Source organism: Python bivittatus, unplaced genomic scaffold, assembly GCF_059951505.1.
Source record: "Python bivittatus isolate LINGU-HERP-01145 unplaced genomic scaffold, Pbiv_v1 ctg000480_np1212, whole genome shotgun sequence".
Lineage (NCBI taxonomy): Eukaryota > Metazoa > Chordata > Lepidosauria > Squamata > Pythonidae > Python > Python bivittatus.
Window position 1 is genome coordinate 40049263 of NW_028277075.1, and position 27748 is coordinate 40077010.

General features: G+C 37.9%; 1 protein-coding gene across 3 annotated transcripts in view; it reads right to left on the bottom strand.

Moving 5' to 3' along the window:
* Positions 1-2922: 2922 nt before the first annotated feature.
* The window catches only part of PRR5L (proline rich 5 like), a 70562-nt gene continuing 45736 nt past the window's right edge, over positions 2923-27748 (bottom strand). For all 3 annotated transcript variants that reach the window (XM_025171066.2, XM_088145771.1, XM_025171068.2), the window contains 3 exons: positions 25168-25308; positions 23837-23963; positions 2923-10979 (listed from right to left, as the gene is read on the bottom strand). In XM_025171066.2, the coding sequence (XP_025026834.1) occupies positions 10597-10979; positions 23837-23963; positions 25168-25308 (651 nt within the window). In that variant the 3' untranslated portion in view covers positions 2923-10596. The remainder of the gene's footprint in view (positions 10980-23836; positions 23964-25167; positions 25309-27748) is intronic.

The window sequence follows — 27748 nt, forward strand, 5'->3', positions numbered from 1 at the left end:
TACCATTACCTTGAAAAAAAAAAAATACCAATACATACCAAGGCAACAGTCAGTAGCCCAAAATCTGTACTAGTACTCCATGTGAACATACGACGGTAAACTTGTAGCACTGTGATAGCTTAATCTTTCTTTACAGTCCTATAAGAATACTCAAAGTATGGTGCTTGCCTTCCAGATGAATAAAAGACAGCAATGAAGCAGCCATAGAAAAATACTCATAAATTTTGAGATGACCTGTCAGATTTTGAGTGCGCCTGTCAGAACACTGCCTATGAAGAGAAATGGATAGTGAATGGAGATAAAGCCTATTGGAAGCAAATGTTTCCCAAGCATTTGGGAGTGAAATAAAGTATTCTTGGGAGCCATAATAGCAGAGTATATGAGTGTAACACTTAAGGTTGTGTATTCTACAGTTTTGTAGAAGGGATACTTGAGAGCAAAGACATCACCTTTTCCAAACTCCCACCCAACCCAGGCACTGAAAATGTGCATTATTTCATAGAATTGGTTTTCTATTCAGAGTACAGATCTTTATAAATACTAATTTGTACCTAATCTTCTATTCTGATGCTTTTCTTATGAAAAAGAACTGTAGATTATTCATTTAAACTTGATCTAATTGTAGGGATGTCATTTTTTGATGAAATAATAACTCTTAGTGTGATAAATAATAACTCTTAATGTGATATATTTCATTTACTTATCCAAAAGTAAATGTCACTCCCTTATTGGAATTTATTTCTACCTATCTCTAGTAAGCTAAGAAAAAAATACTGTCATCTTAAGACATTTTAATGTACAGCAGTGTTATATAGTACAATTTATCAATGTACTGCATACTTACAATGCTATTTTGATAGGAAAAAAATCAACCAAGTTTCTTTATTTCCCAGTTTTCCAGGGCATGTGGGTATGAATAGTAATTTCTTGCAATAAACATTAACCTTTAAGAAATAATATTCCATTTAGTTAATAAACTAGTAGATTGCTTATTCTGTCTTTTTCAGTTGCTATTTCAGATCTTTATTAGTCCTTCTGTGATAAAATAAAGTAAAAATAAAGGTAGGAGGTAATTACTATCTGTGAGTTTACTTCAGTTTCATGGTACAGTCTTCTGTACAACTATTAAGAAGCCAGACTCATTACATTTCCAGATAATGGAATATCAGAGTGCAGTCTCAGCTTAACATTTATTTTAAAATTGTTGAATACATTTAAACATTGCTATTTAAAATGTTCGCACTCATTGTCTATTATTTAATCCAATTTTATTTTCCATCACTAGCAGTATTTTATCCTACTTTTTAAATCAATGTCTTTGAGCCCTTTGGAACTCATTGCTACTAGACATCAGGAAGGTCTAATCTATCTCTTAGATATCTCTATTTTTAATTAATTGGTATTTAGCTTCCTTTCTTCCATCTCCCCATCCATTTCATTGTATATTGTGTTTATTATGACTGTAAAGCTCTATGCAGGATGCTACTGTTTTTATTCAGTGTTCTATATTCTGTCACATATTGGGAGTTGTAGGACAGGAGCAGAAATTAGGAGTCTGGTTGCCCCTTTTTAGACTAACCAAGTTCATTAAAAAGGCATAAGCTTTTATAAACTATAGCTCACTTGATCAGACACATGGAGTGGCAGATGCATGGAGTGGAAGAGCAGAAAACTCAGACTTCCAGCTATCTTAAATTCCAGTTCCCATCAGGCCTGGCTAGTATGGTTAGTAGTCAGGTACGTTCAGGACTGTAGTCCAGCAAGATCTGAAGAGTCCCAAGTCCCCCCTCTCCATTCCCTTGGGCATTTAAAGTAGTAACAGCAGTTTTTATGCTTACATGTAAACATTCAGTATGATGAAAAAATTGTGCAGTTGCCATTGTTCACCATCTGTTTATATCTCTGTATTTGTGTGTCAAAAACTTCTAATTTCCTTAGGATATATAGAAGTTGAATAAGGTATCTATTCTTTCTTTAGATCAGATATAGCTGATTAAAAGAATAGTATTATGAAAACATGTTTCTTGCTGCTTACTATAGAAGTCAATTTTCTGTGAATATATTCTTTCAGGATTGTACACTCTGTCACAACTGCTTTACAACTAGATAACTGCATTGCAATATAGGGTGGAAGTGGAAAGCTTTTTCTATTTAGGGACTACATTTTCTTTTTTGGTGGGGGGGGGTAGCCTGGAGAACTGCAGATAGTGTAGAGAGCTAGATACAAGATTTCTGCCCTTTTTATGTGCTTTTGGAAAGCGGGGAAGTATTTTCACTCTGGGAGGCTAAACACATCTATTTTAAGTCTTCATTCAAAAAAAAAAAGTGCCTTATAATTGCCATTTTACTACAGAGCTCTTTCAGCATAAACATGGAACTCTGGGAATAACATAAATGGGGCTGGGACAACTTGTAGGCTAGGTATTGTTGGCATACAATATCAAAATACTTACCTAATTTTTTAAATAGAGGATTGGAATATGGTTTTCTGTTTCACTGAGGTTTCAGATTATTATGTGTTGAACCAGGCACCCAAATACAAACATACATTGCAAGTGGACTGCAAGGAAGAAGTGCCTTTTAAATTAAAATGCAGGGTCTCTGCCTTAAATTAACTAATTTAAAGGTGGTAGTAACAAAGCTACAGTAAAATATCACATACTGTCAATGTTGCTAATCCCTCAGAACAATATTTAACAAAATATTTAATTAAATATTTTTAAAAATATTGCACTAATATGTGCATATACTACTACTGATGATAATAAACTAATCCATTATGTTAATACTATTGCAGAAAATGTTTAAAGTTGTGTCAAAGATTTATGTGCAAAAGGACTTGAATGTAGATAACTAAATAGGAATTTAAAAAGACCCAAACACAAGACAGAACAAACTGTTTTTGTAACATTCACAGGCAAAATCTCAAAATCTTCCTTGCTATACTTCAAGGAAGTCTTCTGGATCATTATTTTATGTAATGCCTAGTCAGCAAATTGCTTTTTAAAATGTTTTATTTTTTCATACAGCTTTTTCATAATGTTTTTGTCAATCAGTGAGTTATATATACAAAAGTTGTCCATGTGTTTCTTACAGTTTGGCTGTCAATAACAGATGGAACAAAATAATTTCAAACATTTGTTTTAATGGGTAAATGACATTAACTTTAGCAATTAGTTTCTCATTTACAGAACTGTTCAACTTGATTTCTTTAATGCATGTGTGTTCATGATTTCCCTCTTCCTGTTTTGAACGCAAAAGGAAATCCTGGAGAAACTGGGGCATTTCCTGCTTGGTTATAATAAAGTGCATTTGAGTATAAAATAGTCTATTTCAAGTAAAAGCAAAATATAAAAAACTATTTTGAGTTCTGGAATGGAATATGCAGTGTTTTGGATGCTGTATTATAGGGATGAGTGTAAATTTTCAGTGATGTTGGATTATAACTCCTTCCCCAGTTGTAGTCAATAATGGCTGGAATTAATGGGAATTGTGAATTAGCAGTAGTTTAACAGGAGAACCATCTGCTATAGTGTTTCTAAATGCTTAACTGTAACTTGTATGGTTAGAAACCTTTTTCAAGGCCCAGTGGCTACTGATAATTTTGCTTGCCTTGCATCTCAAATATCTCCATTTGAGAGAATGAGCAATTTGTAACTGCTCAGAAATGTTGGGTATTTCAAAATAAAATTCATAATGAAAAATATTCCTTATTTCAAGAGATTAAATAAGACAACATTCAACAAATCCAAGTATGACTGAGCTGGGAGAAACGAGCATGGTCTTCTTGGCTTATATATGTCTGTATTAAGTGTAGCATGTTAATGCCATACTTCTTTGGTGAGAAGAGTTGCTTGTAGAGGGAGGCAAAGCTGATACTGTATAAAGAATATTCCAACAGAACACTGCGTACCAGATTCAGGGCAAGACTCTATAGAGCAAACAGATTACAGTAGCTTGAATTGGAAAGCGGTAATTGTCTTTAACCTTGTTTCCCCAAGAGTGGTCTATGTTCAGGTACAAAAATGAACTACCATTACTCAATTTAAAACATTTTTTTCCAATTTGGTATTATTGTCCTAGATTAAAATACTTCATAGGCAATATTCCAAACAGTACAAAGGAAGTATAGGGTGATGCTGGACAAGGAGGGAGGAGGTGGTGCCCTGGTCGGGATGTTTATGCATCTCCAGGAGGAGAGTTAGTTAAATTTATTTCATTGGTTAGATCTCTAGAACAGAAATAGTATTTCTCTCTCCAGGTGAGATTAACAGCTCCTGCTAGTTCTATCCTGCACGGCTAATGAGGAGCGATATAGGGAACTGTGGTCCAGTGACACATGGAAAGTCCTATTAACCCCACCTCTGCTAGAATGTTCCTCAGCTGTTTTGTGCAACCAAAAGGTTACTAGTGCCATATGCTTGCATTCCTACTGACTCTGTGTAATAAACCTATAAATGGAGAAGGATAAAAAAACTAGCAACTTTTTTTCCTAGAGAACAGTCCAAGACAGTGGCTATTAATGTTGGAAGGAATGATTTTACACCTAGCAATTGTAAATACACCTTTTGGCTTCTGGGTTCAGCTATTCATGGTGAAGTAATACCATTATTAACCACAAGCTGTGTGACTTCTAGTTTTTGGCGCTGTTTAGCATCATTTGTGCAATCTTTTGTCAGTAGCAGGGCATCAGAGATGTGAATACATAAGATGGAGTTGCTCTTCATTCCCATTCCAGGTATTTCTGCTATGTGCATGCTGCACACTGGTTTGTTCGTGTGCTTAAGGTAATTCATTAACTGAGATAATATATTTAATAAGTTATTACCAGCACTCCATTTAACTTCAGAATATGCAGGAAATTTGTATTACAGAATTCTAAAAGAGCTTGACATAATAGCCAACTTTTTTTTAATGAGCATGTCTTTTACTAAAGTGGCCACAAAGGGGCAGTATTATTCTATTAAGTCCAACCCAGCTGTGTCAGAATAAGTGCTTTCAAGAGCTCCAAATGACATTTTTAGTCACTTGTAAGAAAAGGATTTTAAAATTTTGCTCATTGGCCCAGCTGCAGACCTGTTTAACTAAACACACACTTGCTGTATACCATGAAATTTTCCCTTGCAGCATTTGCCAAGTAGTTAGATTTTAGTGTTTCCTTTTATGTTCAGATTGCAGGCTTTAATGATAAATACTAAATGGAAATCCAGCTATTGAGGATATAAATAAGCATTGCAGCCACAAGGAAACAACCTCTTAAATAAACTGAGCATGTCAGGGAACCTTCCAGTAGCAACACCTCACCACCTTGTTAAGAGACACTTAAATCTAGAGCAGATGATGGTTTTAAACAAAAATCAAAAGTCACTAAAAGTACCTTCAACAGCAGGACAGAACAAATGCAGAAGTTGCCAGGTTAGATTTCATAGGTTAAATTCCATATCTGATCTCTCTGAGCCAAACCCTTGGAATTAGCATCCTCCTCTGATCCTATATCCATCTCCGCTGTTTCTATCGCAAGCCTGAGCAAGTCTATGAACATTTCAGTTACCTCAATTAGTGTGGTATGATACTGCCTTCTTCTGAAGGGTTTTTCCAACTTCTTAGGCTGGCCCACAGCACTGCAGTTTCCTGGCAATCTCCCATCCAAGTAATAATCATGTCTGATCCTGCTTAGCTTTCTGAGATCAACCAAAGTCACCAAGGTACTGCCACCTAGCTAGATTCCTCTCCTTTTAAAAAAATGCAAAATGGGTTCTACATTTAGCTTCATTTAGGCTATCATTTTATCTAGCAAAGACTTCAGCTTCTTCAGGTTAGGAGGGAAAAAAATAAACTGAAAAGACTTCCAAAATGATAATCTGCTAGGCTATCCCATCTGGGCATTATGCTAGTCAGCTTTCCCCAGCATGCTGGTTGGTGGGAGATAGTTTTGGAAATCCAAGTCCTATGACGTTACCAGGATATGAAAGGGATGCCTCCTAGAAAGTTTGCACTAATCCACAAATAAAAACTTTTTGAAATATATCTAGGAATGTGTTGAATTATTTAGGGATATAATGTACCTGTAAGATGATATCCTAAAGGTACTCGTTGAATGGAATTCCTATGAGTAGTAATGTGTCTGCAGATGCTTCCTTTGGTGCTAACTAGGTTCTGTACCTTTCCTGGTTTTATATATTTTTTTTAACAATACAGTTTTGTTTTCAGGAATATCTTTAAGCACTATACAGATCCCAAAATTTTCATGCAAAGATAATGTATTAAGCCTAGTATTTTTGTTGTTTATCATTTTCAGATAAAAAGGGATGCAGGATGGGTTATGAATGATAAACAATGGGCTAAAAATTAGGAAGACTAAGAAGTGTATTTTGCCTGTTTTTCTAAGTGTTAAGTAGTATTATACAGGCATTTTGCTTGTGTTTATATGCTGCTTTGAGCATTGTCAATCTATCTTTTTGGAGATCTGTATTGTGCCTTGGTGACCTACCTCAGCCATGTAATGTTTCTTGGCCAAGTTACTTGTTTCTAAATTCCACCAACTTGCCTTCTGTGAAGTAGAAAGTGAGAAAAATTGTGAGTTCATGGTAGTAGTTTCTGCTTTGGAACTTGAATGCCATCTCTGACTGATGCTTTTTGGGGACCTATCTTTTCTTACCTCCCTATTTGCCACATGAAAAAATAGTATTTTGTAACTAGGCACACCAGCCACTTCGACCAATTGATAGTCCCCTTCACTGGGACAATATATTTTTTTTTAAAAAGACTCCAAATATGTCCATTGAGCTAGAAAAGCTGGAATGAGAGATCTCAGTGATACGGCTGGCTTCCTGTGCTGGGAAATGGCACAGTGTAATCCAAATATTTACAAAGTTGCATGTATAGATGGCCTGAAAAGCTTTTAATACTACATATAAATGGACATATATTTTATGTTAGCATTCCAGATGTCTGTTCCAGATGCCAACCATACTCCTCTTCCTCACTATTAGCCATTCTGCTGGTTTAGAAAGCAAATGCTTGCAGTGGAAACCCTCTGCCAATGTAGCCCCCCCCCCCAATTTATTTAAAACTATCAGCAGTAAAACAATATTACATACTATTTTTTCCCTGAACAGTCTCTAGTGCTATTTGTAAGGTCAATAGCAGTTCATTAACAGCCATTAAAAGCCAGTCTGGTGTAGTGGTTAAGGCACCAGGCTAGAAAGCAAGAGGCCCTTGTCTGTTTGGGGTTGAGGCTGAGTTCTAGTTCCACCTTAGACATGAAGTCAGCCAGGTGACCTTGGGCCAGTCACTCTCTCTCAGTCCTAGGAAAGATGCAATTGCAAACACTTCTGAAATCCTGTCAAGAAAACTGCAGGGACTTGTCTAGGCAGTTGCCAGGAGTCAAAAACAGACTCAAATGCACCAAAAACAAAAGCCTATATTAAAAATTAATAGGGTGATCAGCTGCTTTTTCGAAGATGACTGGATAAAAAAAAAAAGCTATGGCACTCAGTTTAGGAAGCAGAGGTGGAAAATGTTTCATTGAAAACAGACAAAACTTCTTCTGAAGGAGGGCCAGAGACTTTCAGCAGTGCTAGAGAGTGAGACAGAAGAATCTTTGAACAGGGGGGAAGTGATCTCAATTTTTCTGCGTGCTGAATGCTATAGAAGTTATTTATCCCAAAGATAAGTCTTCAGATACACCTATTTACTACTACTGTATACTTCTTCCAGGCCTTCTACTTTTGGTAAGGGTAAAAGTCAAACTGCAAACTACTATTGCATGCTAGTGCAAATCTATCAGTCTTTCTGGGTACCTGGTATATTGGCTGTGTCGTCTGATACTGCCAATTCTGCCAGGCAGCACCTATCTGGAATTCAGATGGGAAACCTGCCGTCATAGAGAAATTGCCAGACTTCAGTTCCCAGCCACAAAGACCTCAGTTCCTTACCTCTACTTTAGAGTCCTTACGGAGATTATCTTCACCTACACTAAATTTTTAACTAGGGATGTTGCCAGCTAAAACTGGAGAACCATACCGCATACTAAATGTCTGTTTTACTGGTGGACCCTAGTCCCTTCCTGTCTTACATGCCTACTGATTTCTTTTTTCTGTACCACAATTTCCTGGAAGGGAGCCAAGGTTTTTAGCATGCAGCTTTAGCAGTGGAAATGGTAGTTGTCTGTTTGGGTTTGAGGCTACGGTGCAGAGAAGCCACAAAACACATTTTAAGAGAATTAAGGCAACAGAAAGGCTGAGAAAGTGAAAAGTACTTGTCAGAGATGGTTAAATTTCCATCTTGGTCATATGCAAAAAAGAGAAAATATGTGAATGAGCCTCAAAGCTGTTTCACATGAAAATGTCAAAGAAGATAACAAAGCTTTGTTTCTTAACAGCTGATAGGTCTGAAAAGAATTTCTGTATGTCTTTTGCTTAATTTAAAAAAGGGATTTTTATGGGTTTTTGTACGTATGCCTTGCCTGTGGTTTATTTCATGAAAGTAAATACTCTGCCATTGTGTCTATATTTCTTTGATCATCTGTAAAGTTGAAACTCTGTTATGCTTTTGGACAAATAAATGATTTTGCATTGGGGCTCTGCCCATATATCTCCCTTACATTCAGTTCTTCAGCCAAATTACCTACAGTTTGAATGCTGAAACAGAATAGTGGGCTGAAAAGAGTATTTTTGGAACTTGGATCTAGTTCTGCCTTGTATTTGCAATTGTTGGGGAAGTTTTTTAGTTTTTTTGCTTTCTGAAAAATTAGTGTTTTGTGACAGACCATACTCCCTATGGCAGCTTTTTTGTCAGCATGACTATGACACCCTCTCAAAATTCCAGATTTTCTCATCCCCAAAATAGTGTGATGTCTGGTTTAAGTCTACTTCCACCAGGTATTTAGAATAGCTCTCTTTGCAAGCTAATTGTTGCTTTCAAGCAGAAGAGTTTTTCCTAACCTTGCATCTTCCAAACATGTTGAGCTCCAGGTCTTGTGGGTGTGGAAAAATGTTCTTGCTCTTCCTAATTAACTGAACCTTTTATGACGAGAAAGTTGCATACACAATAGAACCTGGGTAGTATTTGTTAAATGTTTATTTTGGAGCCTTAGAACTGACAGGAAAAGCACACATCCCACATTCTCCACACAAATGTTATTGCCCTGTTCTTTTGGCATAATGAGATTATTTTCACAGTTCTAACAGCTAAATAAGTTATGGTAGGATTGTGCTAGCATACCCAATAGCACTCCTTTATCTGCATCAATAGGTAGAAATGTGCCTTCTCCTTGGATTGTGAATGACTTCCATTCAGAAGGGAATCACTGCCAAACAAGCATTACACATATGAAAAATATATTAGGAAATTGGATTCTTAAAAAAATAATCTATCAATTCTAGTTATTAAAGGCCGTTACTGCATCAATATCAAGCACCTGGAGGAGGAAGGCAACTAGCCACAAGACTTAGAAGAACATTCTCTCCCTGTCCTACTTACCAAATAGCAGGTTGGATTCCAAAGGTATACGGAAATGTTTGCAGAAATGGGAGCCAACAGTCTAAAGGCAGCACCACTATCCAGGTTCCAAAAAACTCATCTAACTTGATCCTGATATTTGCAGCAATCAATCTCTACAGCAGCCATGGATGTTCCCTGTTCTGTATGGAAATTATGCACAGCAGGAGGGTTTCCTACAATAAAGGCTAGCGGAAGGAATTCTGTTTGCTATCACCACTAACATAATCTAATGCCAAAGCCACCTTTTTTCATTGCTGATATCAATAGAAGCTACTTCCAGAATAGTCAGTCTTAAACCCAACAACTAAATTATAGAAGGTAATCCTTCCAGTAGCACTAAACCATTATTACATGCTTACCAGCTCAGCACTGGTGTTATTATTTTTTTTATTTTTTTTTGCTAACACAAGCAGGCAGATACCTTCCCTAAAATGCTTCAATAGTTTTCTGAAACTAATCCCTGAGAAGTACAGCAATGAAAAAGAAAACTTCAAAACAACATGCTAGCAACAGTAGGTTTGTTTTCAGCTACTGCTTCCATTTTATTCTATTCACCCAGAATAGAATTTGGCTACTCTGGACAGCTCTAATACTGGAGACTGGAAGCAGTTTTACTATTCCTATTTTTTATAATTTAGGCGTGCACCAAATTATGAGAATGTTCATTGCCCTGCAACAGCCTTGAAGATTTTATACCTGGCTTCCTTATATTTACCATAAGACATCACAGGTGATAAAAGATACCTGCCTGTCCCCACCACTGAAGTTCATCTTCCTAATCTGCATGGCAGAATAAAACTAGGATTGCCGTCTTTACCCTCTGGATAAGACAAAAAGTGAATGCAATTGTGGGTACGGAAACCTAGCTGGAAAAAAATAACTTTGAGAAACCATTGCTCTGAGACAGTGCTGGAAAGTTGCAGTTGAACCAACTTTGTACCTTTGTAGTCAGCAGAAAGGCCCCTCATAATATTAGAGCCTAAGAAAACAATCAGCTCCAGGATGTGCCCTGTAGATCCAATTCTTGATCCAAGCAACATGAAAAGGAACAATGGCTTGCTTTGCTGTGCACGAGTGGTCTCTTCCTCTGTTTCAACAGACAGATGTGCAATTCAGTTCTGCAGGCTCCTCTATGCCTGGGGTGCCCAGTCCTTCTGGTCCATCTGCTATGCTGGGCTCACTAGAAAACTGCCTGTGGTTCAAACTGGGTTGCAAGAGGAGACATTGGTCGCCACTGTCTGGCTCTTCCACCAGCATGCCTGAGTGCATAATAGAAGCCATGGCCAACAGCTGGATATCAGAATGAGCATTGGCAACAGTATGCCGACGGATGCTCCCGCATTTCTCAAGGTAAGCCTCACCTTCCTGTTCAGTCAGGGGTGTCAAGGCAGTCTCACTGACCTGTCGGGATGCCACTGTGTGAGAAGAGATGCTCAGCCCATTGGGTTTGTAACGAGATCTGTAATACCGTCTCTCTGGAAAATAAGGGGAAAAAGACATGTTGTTCATCACAGATTGTTTACCACTGCAAGAATTGGTTTCTCAGGGAATATTCCAAAACCATCCTTGGGCAATGATTTTGTCTCTGTGAAAGGCATATTAGCTTCCCTCAATAGGGATAGTTTTAAAATATGTAACTGTACAAACAATCTCCCTACATGAATTCTGCATTCAAAATTTTAAAATGCAATCTGTTACCTTTTTCAGTGCAATGTTTCAATGAACAGGAAGGTCATAATCGCTTTTTAACGTATACATATAAATATTCATCTTTGGTTTTGCTAACAAGTTGCAATATATGAGTGATGAGGATATGTGGAATAAATAAAATACAAGTTATACAATAAATAATGCTTAATTTTCTGCGCCAGGGTAATCCTATGTTAGAAGTCCAAGTTATGCCAGAAACGAACTTATGACATTGTAAAACTTTGACATTATTGCAGCGTAATCCCTCAAGTTGTCTTTCACTTAAAAGGATAAATATGAAGCAGTGAGCTAGATTTCCACCCCTAAGTCCTCTGTATTTAAATATGAGCTTATCCCTATCCTGTACATGCACTGTGTGTGGACTCATCCTTCTGGATATTCCCAGAATCATACACAGAAGTGTCTTTTCTTCCTTGATGCAACTTTTCATCACACACAGTTCAGAATGACTGTATTATGGGCAGAGTTAACAGCATTATCTGAGCATAAGCATTGGTGACAAAGCAAAGCAAACTTATCTATGGGAAATTTACTGCCAATTCTACATGCAGACCTAACAAAACAGCCCCACTTGAAATATTTTATTGAAACAATCAAGCTTGTTATGTTCTGTCCGAACAAAGTCTCAGAATACATATATTCATTTTCAAGCTCGTAACATTTAGAATGCATCATTTTGAGACCAGAATGATCTAATTTAAGGTTTTCTTCTATGACAGAACACTTGAAATTCTGTATCTCAAAAGTCTGGACACATACATTTTGTTTCAAGCAGTCATTTTGCATCTCTACTATCAACCCAACTTTTCCCAACTTGATGCCTTACAATGCACATGGTGATTACAATTTCTGAGGGCTGTAGTCTCAATGCTTCTGGTGGATATTATTTTAGAGAAAACTTTTGTAATCATTGATTACAATCATTGATCTAGTGAGCTGCCCAGTTTGAGTTCACTGGCATTTCTTCTATCTCCCTGACAAAAGGGTTGTTCCAAGGTAGGTGGAGGGAACCAGTAAGGTTCTAGATATTGCTGAATTCCAGTTCCCAGCAGCTCTAGCTAGCATGGCCAGTGGTAAGAGATAGCGGTAACTTTAATTCAACTACAGCTGGACAGCAACTGATTCTTTATTCCTGATCTAGGTAATGGAGATAATGGATGAAAGAAGCGGATACTGCCCTCTTGCAATTCCACTGGCCAACAGTATTCCGTATGAAGGAGCAATTCACATGGATCTAACTAGCAACTTTTAGTACATTCAATTACAAGAATGATAGGGCTAGAATTACAGGTCACATATTCTAAACTTATAATACAAGCACAGGCAAACTAAGTATTACTTTAGGGGGAGGGGCTGTCAAACCCTAAGTCCCCCAAGCAAAAAACATGTGCCCATTCCAAACACTTAAAGAATTATAAACCAGAAATTTGCTTCAACTACCAGAACACACATCCTTTCATGTCTGCTCACCTCAACATTTTTGCATTTAAGCTTATACTTTTAAATAAAGTCATTTTATAGTTACTATTGTTAACTGGGAACTGAAAATCCTTGCTAATGTACTGCATATCATTCAGAAGTCTACTGATAGATTCTCCTCTACTTTCTACCTGCCCCTGATGTACAAGACTGTACCACTTTTTCTTTCTTCCACCTCCTTTATGATTATCAAAGTGTATGCTGCATCAGAAACAGGAACCTTCCTGCTTCTGGAGGAGGTATGGCAAACTGAAGATGACCCTGCGAAAGCGGAGCTGATGACTGCAGCAAAGGGATTAGAAAGTGAGGTTTGCAAACCAGTGATTCTACTGGTGAGAAGACCGGTTCCTTGGAACCTCTCCAGATAAGGCTATTAACTATCTTAAAGCTATTAGAGACCTTCAGAACAACAAGTTTGGAAAGTCTTCATCGGGTGAGTTTATCTTCAACTCTGAACAAAAGAAAAATTATTTATAAGCTTAAGAAATTAAAGAATTTGAAATGAGCAAAAAGCTAAATAAAATTTTAATCTAAGAAAGTTATAAATGGATTAAAGGTCCAGATAAATTTCAAATATTGACTTTTACTGTAAGATTTTGGAATTAACTATAAAAATAAACAGGTTTTTGTGGGAAACAGACTTATTTTGGTTATCCTGGTTATTGCAAGTCATAACAAAGATAAGTGTTGATTTTAGAAACTGGACACTAGAGGGGACTAAAGTTTCTAAGCAGAAGAAAAAAAAAAATACAAGCCTGTTTTCAATGTCAGTTAATACTGGGACTTACAAAATGACCAAACATTGTAACATCAGAAATAATAAAGGAGATCTTTGAAGAATGAAGCCAGAAATTAGTAATTACAATATCAACACTGTCAGTAATGACAGGAATTACAGTTATGGGACAAATTTTATCTGACAAGACAGAGAAAGTAGCAAAAGTGGAACTACAAATGACAGATCAAAAGAATGATTTGTTAAAAAAAATGCTTTACTGGGTATACAAAAGAAACGGGCTGAAGTTTTAAAAATTAAAAAGGAAATACAGATGACAAATCAAGAGAAAGACCTGGAAAATGTTTTCATATTAGATCTACAAAAGAAGCTTGTTAAACCCTTGAAGAAATCTGTGTGATGGAATAAAAAAGAATTGAAGAGAAATCAAATCCTACGACAGTATTTCACTGAATTAAAGCTTAGGATTCTTAGGAGTAAAAGAAAGGAATATAAAATTGGTTTATTTGATCAAGGTTAAAATAAGGGTTTTTTGTTTTTTGCAATGTTATGGCAACCCTTTGTGGACTTTTGCTGACACCAAGATTGAAAAGTTGATATTTTATGGATTCACTTATAGATAAGGAATGGGATATGGGATGAAGAGATATCTGTTTTAACTTTATAGGGGGTAAAGAGTTATTAAATTTGTTTATACAGGTAGTCCTCAACTTACGGCCATTTGTTCAGTGACCATTCAAAGTTACGATGGTGCTGAATGAAGGAACTTACCACCCATGCCCGAAGTTACAGCTGTTACAGCGTCTGCAGTCGCTTGATCAAAATTCAGGCACTTAGCAGCCCGCCCACACGTATGACCACAGGGGTGCTTCACCCTCACCACCTATCTACCCCCCCATCTCTGCCCTTTTGGCCCCAGCTGACCTTCGCCATCTTCTTGGTCCCGCTGATGAGGTGTGCCTGGACTGGGGCTGGGCTTTGCACTGTGGGAAAAAAACAACAACCCCAGAGCCGCAGCACACCAAAAAGCCCCTTTGTGCTGTGCCCCCCTGGGCCAGGCTGAGGCTGGCTTTGTACTACAAAAAGAAAAACAAAGTAAAAGTCAGCCCAAACCATGGCATGCCAAAAAGCCCCTTTGTGCTGTGGCTCAGGGGCTGCTTTTTTATTTATTTATATATATTTTTTGCAACACGAAGCCCAGCTCCAGCCCGACCCTGCAGTCAAACCAGGCATGCCTCAGCAGCAGCAGGAACAAGAAGACGGTGAAGGTCAGTTGAGGTGGCAGAGTGCAGGGCGGCAAGGGCAACTGCAGCTCAGACTGGGCTCGGGCAGCTTCAGCTTCCCGGGGTGTGGCAAGCAGACCCAGAGCCACATGGCTCTGGGACTGCTAGCTGCCACGCAAGCAGGGTGCAGGGCAGCCAAAAGGGCAGAGATGGGTGGGAGATAGGCAGGTGGAAGGATTGAAAGCAGTCCCTTACCTTATTGAGGCTTGGGGCTGGGAGGGACCAAGCCCGGAACGGCTTGGATTGGGGTGGGTACTCGCTTAATGACCCACAATTCTCGGTTAAGAACAGCAACCGGGACTGCCATCGCTAAGCAATGCAGTTACATGACATCTCAGTTTACAATTGCACTGCTTAGTGATAGCAATTCAGGTAATAACTGTGGTCGTAAGTTGAGGACTACCTGTACTTGTTCTGATTCAGTTTCTTTATATATTTTTTCTTCTTTTATTTCTGTACTTTTTATCCTTTCTTTCCATTCTCTTCTCTTTCTTAAGTTCAATTTATATTAGTTTTTACTATTGTAATTAAAATTCTTAATAAAAATTATTTTCAAAAAAAGAAACAGGAACCTTCCTAAAGTACAGCTGCTTTAATGAGTCATGGACAAGTGCTATATTCATGCTCCCACATGTTCCAAAGCACCTCTTCTAAGTTTATAGAGCCAGTGTGGTATAGTGGTAAAGGTGTTGGACTGGCACTGGGGAGACTCACCTTCTAGTCCACCCTCAGCATTTGAATTTCACTAGGTGAATTTGGATCAGTCGCTCTCTATCAGCCTAACCTGCCTCACAGGATTGTAGGGAAAAGGGGAATGGGGAGATGCTGCGTATGCTGGCATCCTCATACTGCCTCATACTGTTTTGAAAACTTCCCCAATACTCCTAGACAATTTTTTTGGGAAGTAGAGACACCACAGAGAAAAGTGTGACATCAATAAAACTCAATTTTTTTTTTCTCTAGCAGACGTCTCCCCTGATAGTTCTGCTCATAGAAACACTTGATCCAAAATAGCTGCTAAAACATTTATTATTGCAGCACTGACATAGTTCAGAAATGGTTTCATAAAATTTTACAGTACATATCTCACAAAACTAAGCATCAGAAAATCACTTATGTGGGAGAGAAATCATAGCAGCTTGCTGTATCAGAGACAATGGGACTAAATATGCACAACATCCCAGATTTCAGAGAGAGATTTCATCTTAAAGCATCCATCCATCCATCCATCCATCCATCCATCCATCCATCCATCCAAACAAATCTTCCTTAGTTTTTCATAGATGTAATCTGTAATGGATTCACTTTCAACCAATTAAATCTGTGCTCAATTGGATTCATATCTAAATTGAGGTGAGTTTCAAGCTAATAGCTTATTCTTTCAGTGGTATTATAAGTAGTTATGGTTGTTAAAGACCATTGAATCAACCAGTCTTGTCTCAAAATTATCCAAATCTATAACAGAGCAAATCTGGTGGCTGCTGTGAAGCAGCACTTCATAAATGCCATGCAAACTTTCATTGACCTGGAAACTGAACCACATACATTCTTTGTTTCAATCTGCAAGGATCAACACACCCAGAACACCTGCCTTAAATGATAGGAGTAGTCCCACAGCAAGTTCTTTTAAGTCTCAGATGTTAATACAGGCCAATGAATTTCTGACTGGGTAACACATAGCTATTGTTTACTTCTTCAGTATCACAGGATGAGGGAGAGGTCTCTTTTTTCCCTTCAATTCCTCCTCCAACTAGTGTCTTCCAACAGTGGTTCATGCCCCCAGGACAACTAAAACTCCCTCTCTTACAAGAAAAGGGGCAGAGGTGAGAGGGAACATGGTCCTATGGAAACTTCAAGTTCCCTTTATAGACCAGAGGCAGGCAGCTAAGGCTAAGAGGATCTGAGACCTCTTGGCCTATGAGTGATTAGTCATTATAATCTTTGGGGGAAATAATATTTTTCCTCTGCTATTGCTTATAATAGAGGATCCCAGCCCAAATTGTGAAGTGAAATTCTAATTAAAATTTGATTTCAAGCTGTAAACAAATCTTGAAGTCCCTCTATTGTGCCTTTATACAAAACAGTTATAACAAACATCATCCATCTCCCTGGGGTATTTTAAAGGCTGCCTCCAGTGAGGCTGATAGATTGCCTTCCTGCCAGAGGATAGGGTTTTCTCTATTTTTTTTTTTTGGAGGGGGGGAGACATTCTTACAGTTGCCACTCTCATGCACATCATTCTTCCTCCAGAGCTTTCAGCTGGAAATCCATGCAATCTACATGGGTTGTACTAAGAATCACTGCAAGAGTTATGCTACATTTTTATGTTCTTTCACTGCAACTACTATGGTCTTTTAGCTCTAACTTATTACTGAAATAATGGGCAAAGGGTGGAAGAGAAATTGCAGTGAGCAGTTTTAACTCAATTAGAAAAGTCTGATCAATGCAATCCTCACAGCCTGCACTGCCATAGTAAAAGCAAAACATTATTTTTTTGACATTAACAGTCAATCAGATTCAGCAGTGTTTCCTGAGGTCATTCTATCATTACTATGGATCTGGAGAACACCTATCCTCGCCAATGGGTATTCACTGGGGGGCAGAGGAAGTTTGGAAAACATCACGATAGGGCTTCTATCACAGGACTGCACCCACCACCTTGATGCTTTGATCCCCTTGCTGAAGGCTTTGTTCTACTGTTCTGTTTATTGCAGCTAGCCACCAAGAATATTTTCTGCAATGGACAAACACTGTAAAATGCTATCCTGTAACACAGCAACAGAAAGGAAAAGTGCATTTCAATGGTATAGGAGAGGAGTACACAACCTGAGACCCCAGTGCTATATCAAATGTTACCACATAGTCTTTGTTCAACCTCAACTTTCCTCTTTGCCCTTTAAATTGCCCTCTTTTATTCTATATTCTATAAAGCAGCAGCATGGATCCTTAATACAACATAACTTCCTGTTCCAAACTGGGAATTCATTTCCCACTTAACCTTACGCCCATCTAACCTGAATGTGCTATTCACTAGAAACAGCACCTTCAGAAACAAATGGAGAAGGGAAGAACACTGAACCAGAAGGAGGCTCTGGCTTGAATCCAGATCAGAATTCCTTTCCCTCAGAAAAGCACCAATAATGTAAAAAGAAGGCTGACCCACAACATTAAGTACTTACTAGAGAATAGCATTCTCCTTCTCACTGGTAAGGTGGAGATAAGGTGAACCAGGATTTCCAACAGCACAGCTCTTTGGCTGCCTGGTTGGAAAGACTGGTTTACTGTCTAGCTTGTGGACCCTGAGTAGGCAGCTCTGATCAGGCTGCTCATTGCAGAAGAACGCAGAAAGCATGTAAGAAACACAAAATCGCAGAAATAGTGAGAGAGAAAAGGGAAAGTGAACAATCTTATTTAGAAGCGTAGGCTCTCTCCTATGCTTTGCAAGTTTTCTGTTTAGACTTCTTTAAGTAGCTGCAAATATTTATCTCAAATATTTGAGATAAAACATGAGATCTAATACATAGATTCCTCTAGCCAGCACGGGATCCCCCTATTAAACGTTAGATTTAGCAATCATTTCTCATTTGTCAACTCATTGTCTTCAAAAAGCCATTCCAATCTGGAACAGTAGCTATAAAAAGCAGTTGGAAAAGGTAATGCATTCCAAAGTGCAATGGTGGCCAAACAGGAATAGTCAGGAGAAACAAACACTGAAGGCTTTGTTCTACAGTTCTGTTTACTGCAGCTAGCCACCAGAATATTTTCTGCAATGGACAAACACTGCACAACACTATCCTCTGACACAGAAAGAAAAAGTGTATTGAGTTTGTATCAGCTGATAAACCATTAGCAACAAATGCCTATTATTGTTTTTTTAATCTGTCCAACAGAAATGCTGTGGCCAGATTCCAATCTAAAACAACCAATAAATACAAGTTTGTTTATACAATTATTATCATACAAACTGAAGAAGGACCACACATTCCTTTGATCTCATGCTCACCAGCACCAGTATAATTAAGCTCACCTCACTGGATTATTCTCTTATATTACTGCTGTGGAGAACCATCCCATTCTTAAATTCTGTACCAGGAACTATCCCTAATTGGCCATTTAGAGACCAGCATCTATAAAACTGTTACACTACTTGGAAAAAGAAAACACCCAGAGCTCAGCTAGGCAGTATTTTGTGGCTTGGTCTGTCCCAAAATGCCTCCTTAACACGAAGTGAACTATTCCTCCCCTGATGTTTTTTATCATCTAAGTGGGACTCTATGGCATTTCTGCAAAGAAATATGATACTAGAAGTTAATACTTTATTTTGCATCATTCTAGATTGCAGATTATTTAAAAAAAATCTTAAGAAAAAAGCCTAGTGGTGATCAAGGAAGATGTCTGCAGATACACGATATCCATAGCACCTACTGTCTTCCCCAGCCTTCAAGCAATGCGAAATTACTTTTATGCTGTAGCTCAAGAATGCATCAGTTTTTAAGTCAGCCAGGCCATTACTGGAATTAGAAAAAAACATGGAATAGTAGGTAGGGAAACAAATTACCTAAATGGATAAGAGCCAAACAAAGGTGAAATCTGATGAAGAAGTGTGTATGAATGCAGCCTTGGCTTCAGGTGCTAGGTTATTCACTTCATAGATCACTTCTCACCAAAGAAAGGGCTACTGCCACACCCTTGCACAGTCATGGAAAGAGGATTATAAGTAGCCTTAAAGCCCTATTTGGATGGCTTGGCACAGGGATATTTTCAAGAGCACCTCCTTCAGCAAGAACCAACCTGTTAAGAACTTTTGGGAGGAAAAAGTGGTCATAGTTCCCCACTATCATGAATCCAGAGGGGCTGAAGCCAGGAGGAGGTGCATCTCTGAAATGCCTCCCATATTATGGAACAGACTTCCCTTAGAAGTGAGATTAGCGCTGACTTTTTTTTAATGAGATGAGAGAATGCCAATAATTATATTGCTCTGATTAGGTCACTGGTTTTAATTTTTGTATTACATTTGCTATTATAAAATGGATATGTTAAGTCTATGTATATAATCATGCTATTGTTAACACAGAGAACTGTGATGATTTCAGCAGTCTAGAGGTCAAATAAATAAATGCAATACAAAGCTACAAGAGCAAAAAATTTAAAAATGCATCTGAAAAGCAGGGATCACGAATAACTCTGAACTCAGCTCACAGACCAGAGGAAACACCACAGAAAAAGTGCTGAGTGGCCAGAAGGGAAATTAATGGAATTGTAAATTGGGAAGGCAATGAAACATAGAAGAGATGCTACAAGAGAGGGAAAAGGTTATTCTGCCAAAAATGTAGGAAATGTTGCCAAATTCTCCTAAGATGCTCAAGAGAAATGGGTGTGCTTTCCATAGTTCAGTTCACTTATTATTTATTTGATTTGTATGGCTGCCCATCTCACCTAAGTGACTCTGGGCATCTCACAACAGAAGCATACAACCCAAACTGAGCACTATGCCACAGATTCCTTCCATATGACCTTTAGTGGTTATTGTGCAGTCATTCAGTTGTTCTGATGTTTAGTGACTTGATGGACATACTTTCATCAGGACTGTCGATCAGTAACTGCTTCTTTGAGTTTCTGTAAGCTCATGCTTATGTTGTGTTATCACCTAGCCACCCTATCTTCTGTCAATGTTTTCCCCAAGCTTCAAAGTCTTCTCCAGTGACTTGCCTTTTCATTATGTGACCCAATATTTAAGCTTTAGCTCCACTGTTAAGGTTTCCAGTGGCAATCTGGTATCATCAGCATGCTGGAAGTTGTTATTGCTTCTCCCAGCAATTTTAATTCTAGTTATCTATTTCTTCTAGTCCAGCATTTTTCATGGCATGTTCTGCATATAAATTAAATAAATACTGTGACAGTATACAAGTATGATGCACTCCTTTCCCAATGTTGAGCCATTTAGTGCTCCCTATTCTATTTTAACTGTTACTTCCTAGTCATCTTTGTTGGAAATAATGAACACACATTGGCTGACCCATCTTTCCTCATGCTGAGACTCAAGTAAATATGATCCATAGAATGTTTATGGTCTGGCCTTGTGAGAACAGTGTACATGGCACCATCCATCATCATAAGTCTCTGACACTTTCATCCAAAATGCACTGAGCTATTGAAAACTGAAAAATAATGGATATTTTTCTTCAATATCCAATAGGTGGAGATATTGCTCAACTGTCAGCAATTATGCTGAACAGAGACAGCGTACATTAGCCTTAAGGGGCTAAAGATGTCTCACCATTAATCTATTCCAGTAGCAACTAGGATTAGAAAAACATGTTTCATTACATAATATTCAGCATTTCTACCCACCCATTCTGGTTCAGTGGCTAAAGTTTATATGGAGTGAAGACGATGAACTTTGTATAGCATATTTCTTTTAGGAAATACTGTCTAGGAGCTGTAAAGCAAAATGTGCTCCATTTAAGTTTCTAATTAGGCCCTAAAATCCACTGAAATTATAACTTTTTCTAGTTCCAATTTCACTTTTAACTCTACAGCAGTCCTACGTTTCACCACTACTCCATACATCACAGCATCATTCAAGGGACCAATCTTCATGTCTTCTCTTTCCTACCCACCTATTTAATTGCTAGTTAGAGAGCCAGAAAATGCAGGAGATTCTGCTTAGCTAACCTTTGGTCACTTACTAAAAATATAATCCATCAAGTACTTGGATTTTTTTTTTTTTTTTTTTTTTAAAAACAGTAACTATTGCTTACAAGATGCCATACGATGGTTCATTTTTTTTTTCAAGGTCAATAAATGTCAATCCTGGCTGTAATATCACCCAAATCTTCAAAATCACAGATCCCCTCTAAAATACTAAAATCCTTTTAGTTATTTTTCTCATCCTTTATTCGCCCCTGTAAACAAACAGAATCAGCTACTAATTGAGTTCAGGGAAGTATTTTTAGTTGCTCCAGAATTCAGATCAATCCAAAAACGGTATGTTCTGAGTTTTCCCTTTATCCTTCATCTTGAAATAGAACAAGACGGTAGAGCTGTAAAATATCAGGCTAGATAATGTATGAGAGTGTAATTATCAAAACCAGTCAGGGATCATGGGTTATGTAATTCTTATACTCCCCACTATATCTGGAAGTCAAGGAAAAATTGGAAGTTAGCAAAAGAAACAGAACAAAACAAAGCATCTGCCTCTATTCTATTCATTAGCAGAAATACCCTTGAGTCTCATGAATGTCCCACTTGGATGAGAACATGCTAGGACACTAGGTCATCTTACGATAAAGGGGTGATCTGTGACTTGCCACGTTCACTACAGCAGCTGTTTTGTAAATGTGCCCACCACACATTAAAACTTCAAATAAGCCTCAAAAAGTTGCCTACTCCTGCTCTATCCCTAAAGAGGTAATTTCAATATTTCTATACAACTGTCAGATTCCAAATGCAGGCCTACCGCTGACACAGTACCAAGGATGCTCTCAACGTACACTGATGAAGCACAGTGGTGGGGCCCACATGTTCTCTAAATGGAGGGCCAAATGTGATTATTCTGAATCTATAATTCTCTGAAGGTCATGGAGTATATAAAAATGTGTTTTATTACAGTAAACCCTGGTTTTATTGGTAGAAAGGAAGATAGCAGAGTGGTTTCACAAGAGTCACATGGCTACCTCAAATAAACAATTTCAGTATCACTCAAGTCCCTGTACACTTTGTATTATTTTTCTTCTTAAGGAGAAGGGTCATGATTTTATTAGCTGTAAACAGCTAGCTATGCACTGATTATATTTGTACTGTGACAGGAACATCTCGTTTATTGAAGTCATGAATTTACAGCTGCTCAATTCTGCAAACTAATCTGGTGTGGTTTTAATGCCAAGAACTAAGCAGAAAGCCCAGACACCAAAGATATATGCATATAAGATCAGCATCCCAACCTTGGGAGCTAAGAATCCACAAGCAGAGACCCTGCATAATATAGGCAACTTTGCTTTCAGATCAGACTTAAGAGATAGGCAAGGAAACAGAGAATGATCAGGGGAAAAAATGGTTAACATTGGATGGGGCTGGAAGCAACCTACATTCTTTCCACTGAACTAACTACATATCAAATCATATTAAAATAAATCTGTAGCTCCCCTGTGAAAATCAGTTTGAGAAAACCACATGCTTTGTGACTAGATCCCAGTTTAGCTATTTCCAATGAAATGATCTCAGACGAGACAGGAACAGATCTGTGCCCAAAACCTTACTGAACCACTACATTAATCTGACTCTATTGAATTTACAGTCATTCCTTGCCCACAATGTAGCACTAAGCACTGGGAGGAGCAGTCCAAAGTGATCATGATTTAATATAACAAGAGAATTTTTTTTTTCTATCTAACAATCAGATTAGCTATTTCAGTGACAAAGGAAGGCATCTGTGGGAACAAGGGGTAGATATGCAAAACAGGAAAGACAATAATTAAGTAAGTTCATTAAAAAGCCAAAGGAAAACAACACAGCTCAAAAGCTGAGCACTCGGTAGAGATTTTTGTAAATCAGATTTCAACTAGCTGTTAAACATTTGCAAATGACTGTCTCATTATCATTCAGTAAGACAGAAGAAAGAGAAAATGAAGGTGGTTTTTTGCATGTACACAAATTAAATGCAAGTTTGTATTGATTAGTACCTGCACAGGGACAATTTAAGCTTTTACTCTCAATCTCTGTCTCTCATCCAACGTTTAAGTATTGATTACACATCCTTGACTATGGACAGTTTATAGTCAATTTGTAAAAGGTAGGTGTCTCGTGTATATATACACACTTTTTCTTTTCCCTATGGTATTGCCTCTGGTTAAACATGTTTTGCAGGAAACAGTATCAAATGAGGCACTACTGAAATGTGAGCAAATATTTTGGATACTGTGTTTGTATGCAACTTCTATCTTCTAACTATCATCTCTGTAAACTGCCCAGAGTCACTTTTTAATGAGATGGGTAGTGACAAATTTTATATATAAATAAATAAACTGCAATACTCTGAAACCCAAAAAGGTCTACCATTGATTCTCTAGTTACCCTGGGCCCAAATGTCAGGACTTGCAACACTTTTCAGCAGGATATGCCTTACCCAGGGCACAGGTACTGCCAGGGAAGCAATGTTCTTCACACAAACCAAGGTATGGGGAAACTACCAGTTTCACAAGTTCCTCTAATTGCATAAACGCCTTACTGGGACCTGTAGGTTCATGGACTCCCTGAAACACAAACAAAATACACCTATTACCAAATACCTGGGATATGCAAATCAACACATTCCATTTGTTCATTTTTTTTTTTATTGACCAAAGAAAAACTTAATTACATGTTAGACTACTTATGATGTGGGAGTTGTAACAATATTTGTATCATTCTCTACAGCAGTGTTTCTCAACCTCAACCAGCATGCTGGCTGGGGAATTCTGGATGTTGAAGCCTACACATCTTCAAGTTGCTGAGGTTGAGAAACACTGTTCTACAAGATTCTCCTGAACGCCCTCAGCAGGATAGTTCAAGCAGGCCATTCCAACAAGTCAAAGAATAAAAGCAAATTAACCCTCTACCCAAGGACTTGGGATACAACTGGGAAATGATAGATGTTTTAATTCTCTGGGTCCAAAGTACCCCGGCACTTCATGATCACATTCCTAATGCTTCCCCTTTTTCTGTCTCTCAAAGTCAGAGAGTTGTAGTTGGGGAGAAATGAGCAGAAGGCGAAAATCCATGGCCAGAGCTCTTTGACCTCAGAGAGGGCAATTTTAAAAGATCTATTATCCTTGAAACAGTCATGGAAATCACTATATCGCAACCTTAAACAAACTTATTGTCATTATTTATAAATGCAGATTTTAGATAGCTTAAAATATTATAAGCAATTAGAGTATTCCATCAGATTCAACTTTATCAATGCCCAATGTCAGAATCCCAGCCCTCCTAACTGAAAATATCTTGCCCAGTACATGTTTAAGGCTGTACCACGTTGACTTTCCCCATAACATCCATGCATACAGCATGAGCATAGAGACTTTTGTGCAGGCAGGTGTATCATCAATCCCTCCCTGTGAGACAGAACCCCAGTGATATAGGGAACCAGTATTCATTGGTCCAGGCCAAAGGCAATTTTTGTTTAGTATTCTCTGCTTCATTAACTGTTTGGAAACCAGTAATTTTGTCCATATGCTTTTTCCACTAATTGTCTAATGTTCATTAACAGAGATGTGCAATACATTTGGATGTCAGAACAATACATTTCAAGGAAGGCTCTCTCATGGTAATGTTAAAACAGGCTGTTCCAACACCAGTACACTTCTGATGAGAGGCTGGAACAGGATGTTTTTGAGACAGCCTTGAAATGTTTTGCCTACCTCCATTCATTAGACCTTCAAACAGCAGAAATGAGAGGTAGAACAGACCATTCCCCACCTGTAAAATCAGCAGCATCTGGACAATGGAAGGTGGAAGGTCACTTTGGACCTGAGGAAGAATCTCATCCAACTTTACTCTTAATAAGACCAAGTCTCGGAAGCCAAGCAAGGAAATCTGACGAATGGTTAATTCTTGGCCCTATGCACATACAGAGAAAATATGGCATCCATTGGCACTGGATTATGGTTCAACCCTATTTGCAGACTGACACCAATGTTTTAGGACAGTAATGCCACCTGTTATCACAAAAGAATTGGAGAACAAGTTGGTAACATGAACATAAGTTAACATGTTATAAATTAAAAGAAATACAATAGTTGGGGCCTTTGATGAACAATATGTGGACCAAAAGGCAGTTGTAGAAACTGATGTTAAGAATGAGGGAGTGGAACCACTGTGTATCTAGATGGGCAAAGCACATTAGCGGCAGCACCCTTTCCAAGGGATTCCGCAAAAATGTCACCGTGTACCTTGGACTTGTTAAAGCACAAGGCTTAATTTATTAACTTGTCTTTGCTGATCCAATTTCAGATATTTAATAGCATTGTAAGAGACAAAATATATGGTATTGAATAAAGTTGAACTGGATCAGTTTTTCTAAAAATGTGTTTTTATTATCTGCTACCACCTTAAACAAGCTAATGCCAAGCCTATATAGCTACAATTCCCTTCCACCTTTGTTTTAGCACTGAGTTTTTAACTTCTATTTCAACAGCTAAAATCAGCTATGTTGTATACTCTCCATGGGAATTTTATAGCTATCCACAACTAATGAACCAGAACTCTAGCTGGAGGGAATAAATGTATGTTAATCATCAATTCATAATAGGGTTAATGATACAACTAACAAGTTCATCAAAATGCAAAGTAAGAACACAAGCCAAAGGCTCTGAAGCTAGAGTCTTTCTGTTTTAAAAAAAGGACTGCTCTCACTAAGCCTCAGAGGGTGTGGTTATGGGCAAATAAATGGAGCAGGACAGACTTGCAAAAAGAAAGGAATGAAATTTCTGCAGAAACAGAAATGTGAGCTTCTTAGCTTGATCTAATTCTTGCTGTGTTACAACTGATTGTGCAAATTTTACACTGTGTTACAAATTGTGCAAATTTTAAAAGATAATCAAGTGTCCACAATCCAGAGACATTAGGAAGACACAGATATCTGTTCATTTGCAGGGGAAAGCTGGCAGGGTGGGTGGGAGGCTGTGAATGGTTAGAACCATCCATACCTATCAATTCATGGCAAAATGATGCCAAATTTTGTTTGCCTAGCTATTCACTTTTAAGGATATTAAACTTTTTCTGATTTATTTTGGGAAAAATGTTCTGGTACAATTAATTGGCTTTGCTTCCACATTTGGACCATGGTCATTTATGTAGAATTGTTCATTTAACCTGTAGATACTGCTTTATTTTTATAATTTAAATTTAATTCCATTTCCAGGCTTTAGCTGTGCAATCCACTGTAGATGAATAGCAAAAGCATCAATTTTTTTCTGTCAATGCCCCTTTCATTTTCAATGATATTTATATTTCTCAAACTGCTCTTCTCTCTACGGTCCTCAGATAACTATTTGGGAATTATTAGAATATAGTACTCATGTTATTTGTTACCATTCAATTTCATATCATCGTAACATTCCTTCACCATCTTTTTGGTTGCTGCACCCAAGCTTCAACAGAATTTTAGAACTGCATTTTAGAACTGCAACTTTCTTTTGTGCTGTTTATGCTAATGTTCCTTTATGGAGGAAGAGTGTGAAGGAGAGTGTACTACATGAAAACATCTCTTGTAATATGAAGCTTCCATCAATTTATCTGCACTTTAAGAAACATCTTTCCATTTTTCCATAATATTTTGGTTATATAGTCATCTAAGCTACATCGAGTGGAGTCACAGCTGGTTGCAAATCCAGGAAGACCTCAATTATTTCTCTATCAAACTGGAGGAAGGTTTCAAGTGGGATGACACTAAGCTCTTTCTTAGGACCTGGTAATCTTCAATATGCTTATTTATTTTTACTTATTTAAGATGGAAGGCACTTATCTGAGCAGTAGTACATATAAAAAAGAATCGATGAGAGCATTTCAATCAACAAAGCAATAGCAATATTATGTAACTGAAAAAAATGAATGTAATTTCAGATCACATCTATTAAGACACAACAGTTTTGAGTGAACATTTTCCTACTATACATGTTTAAATCCATTGTGTAAACAGAGTGCAAATTTGAAGGAATTCAAAAGATAACTGGGTTCTAATCCTTGTAGTATGTGGTGGAGCTGTGCAGCACTTCAAATCCAAAGCCATAAAGATGCTTATGAGTGGGTTTGATGTGCCTCCTTAATTCAAACATACTGTCCTCAGACACGTGATAAAGAAACACTGGACTTTTATGCTTTAATCTGTCCCAGAGTCTGAATGGGTGGCCTAAAAATGTGACAGATAGACAGACTGATTTAAGGCCCCTACCTTTCTGGGTCTGTAGACTTATCTGGAATGCTGTAAGCATTGACCAGAAGCCTAGTTGATTTTCAGCTCATTTCTCCCAACTGCTTCTTTTAACCTTCTCATACATTC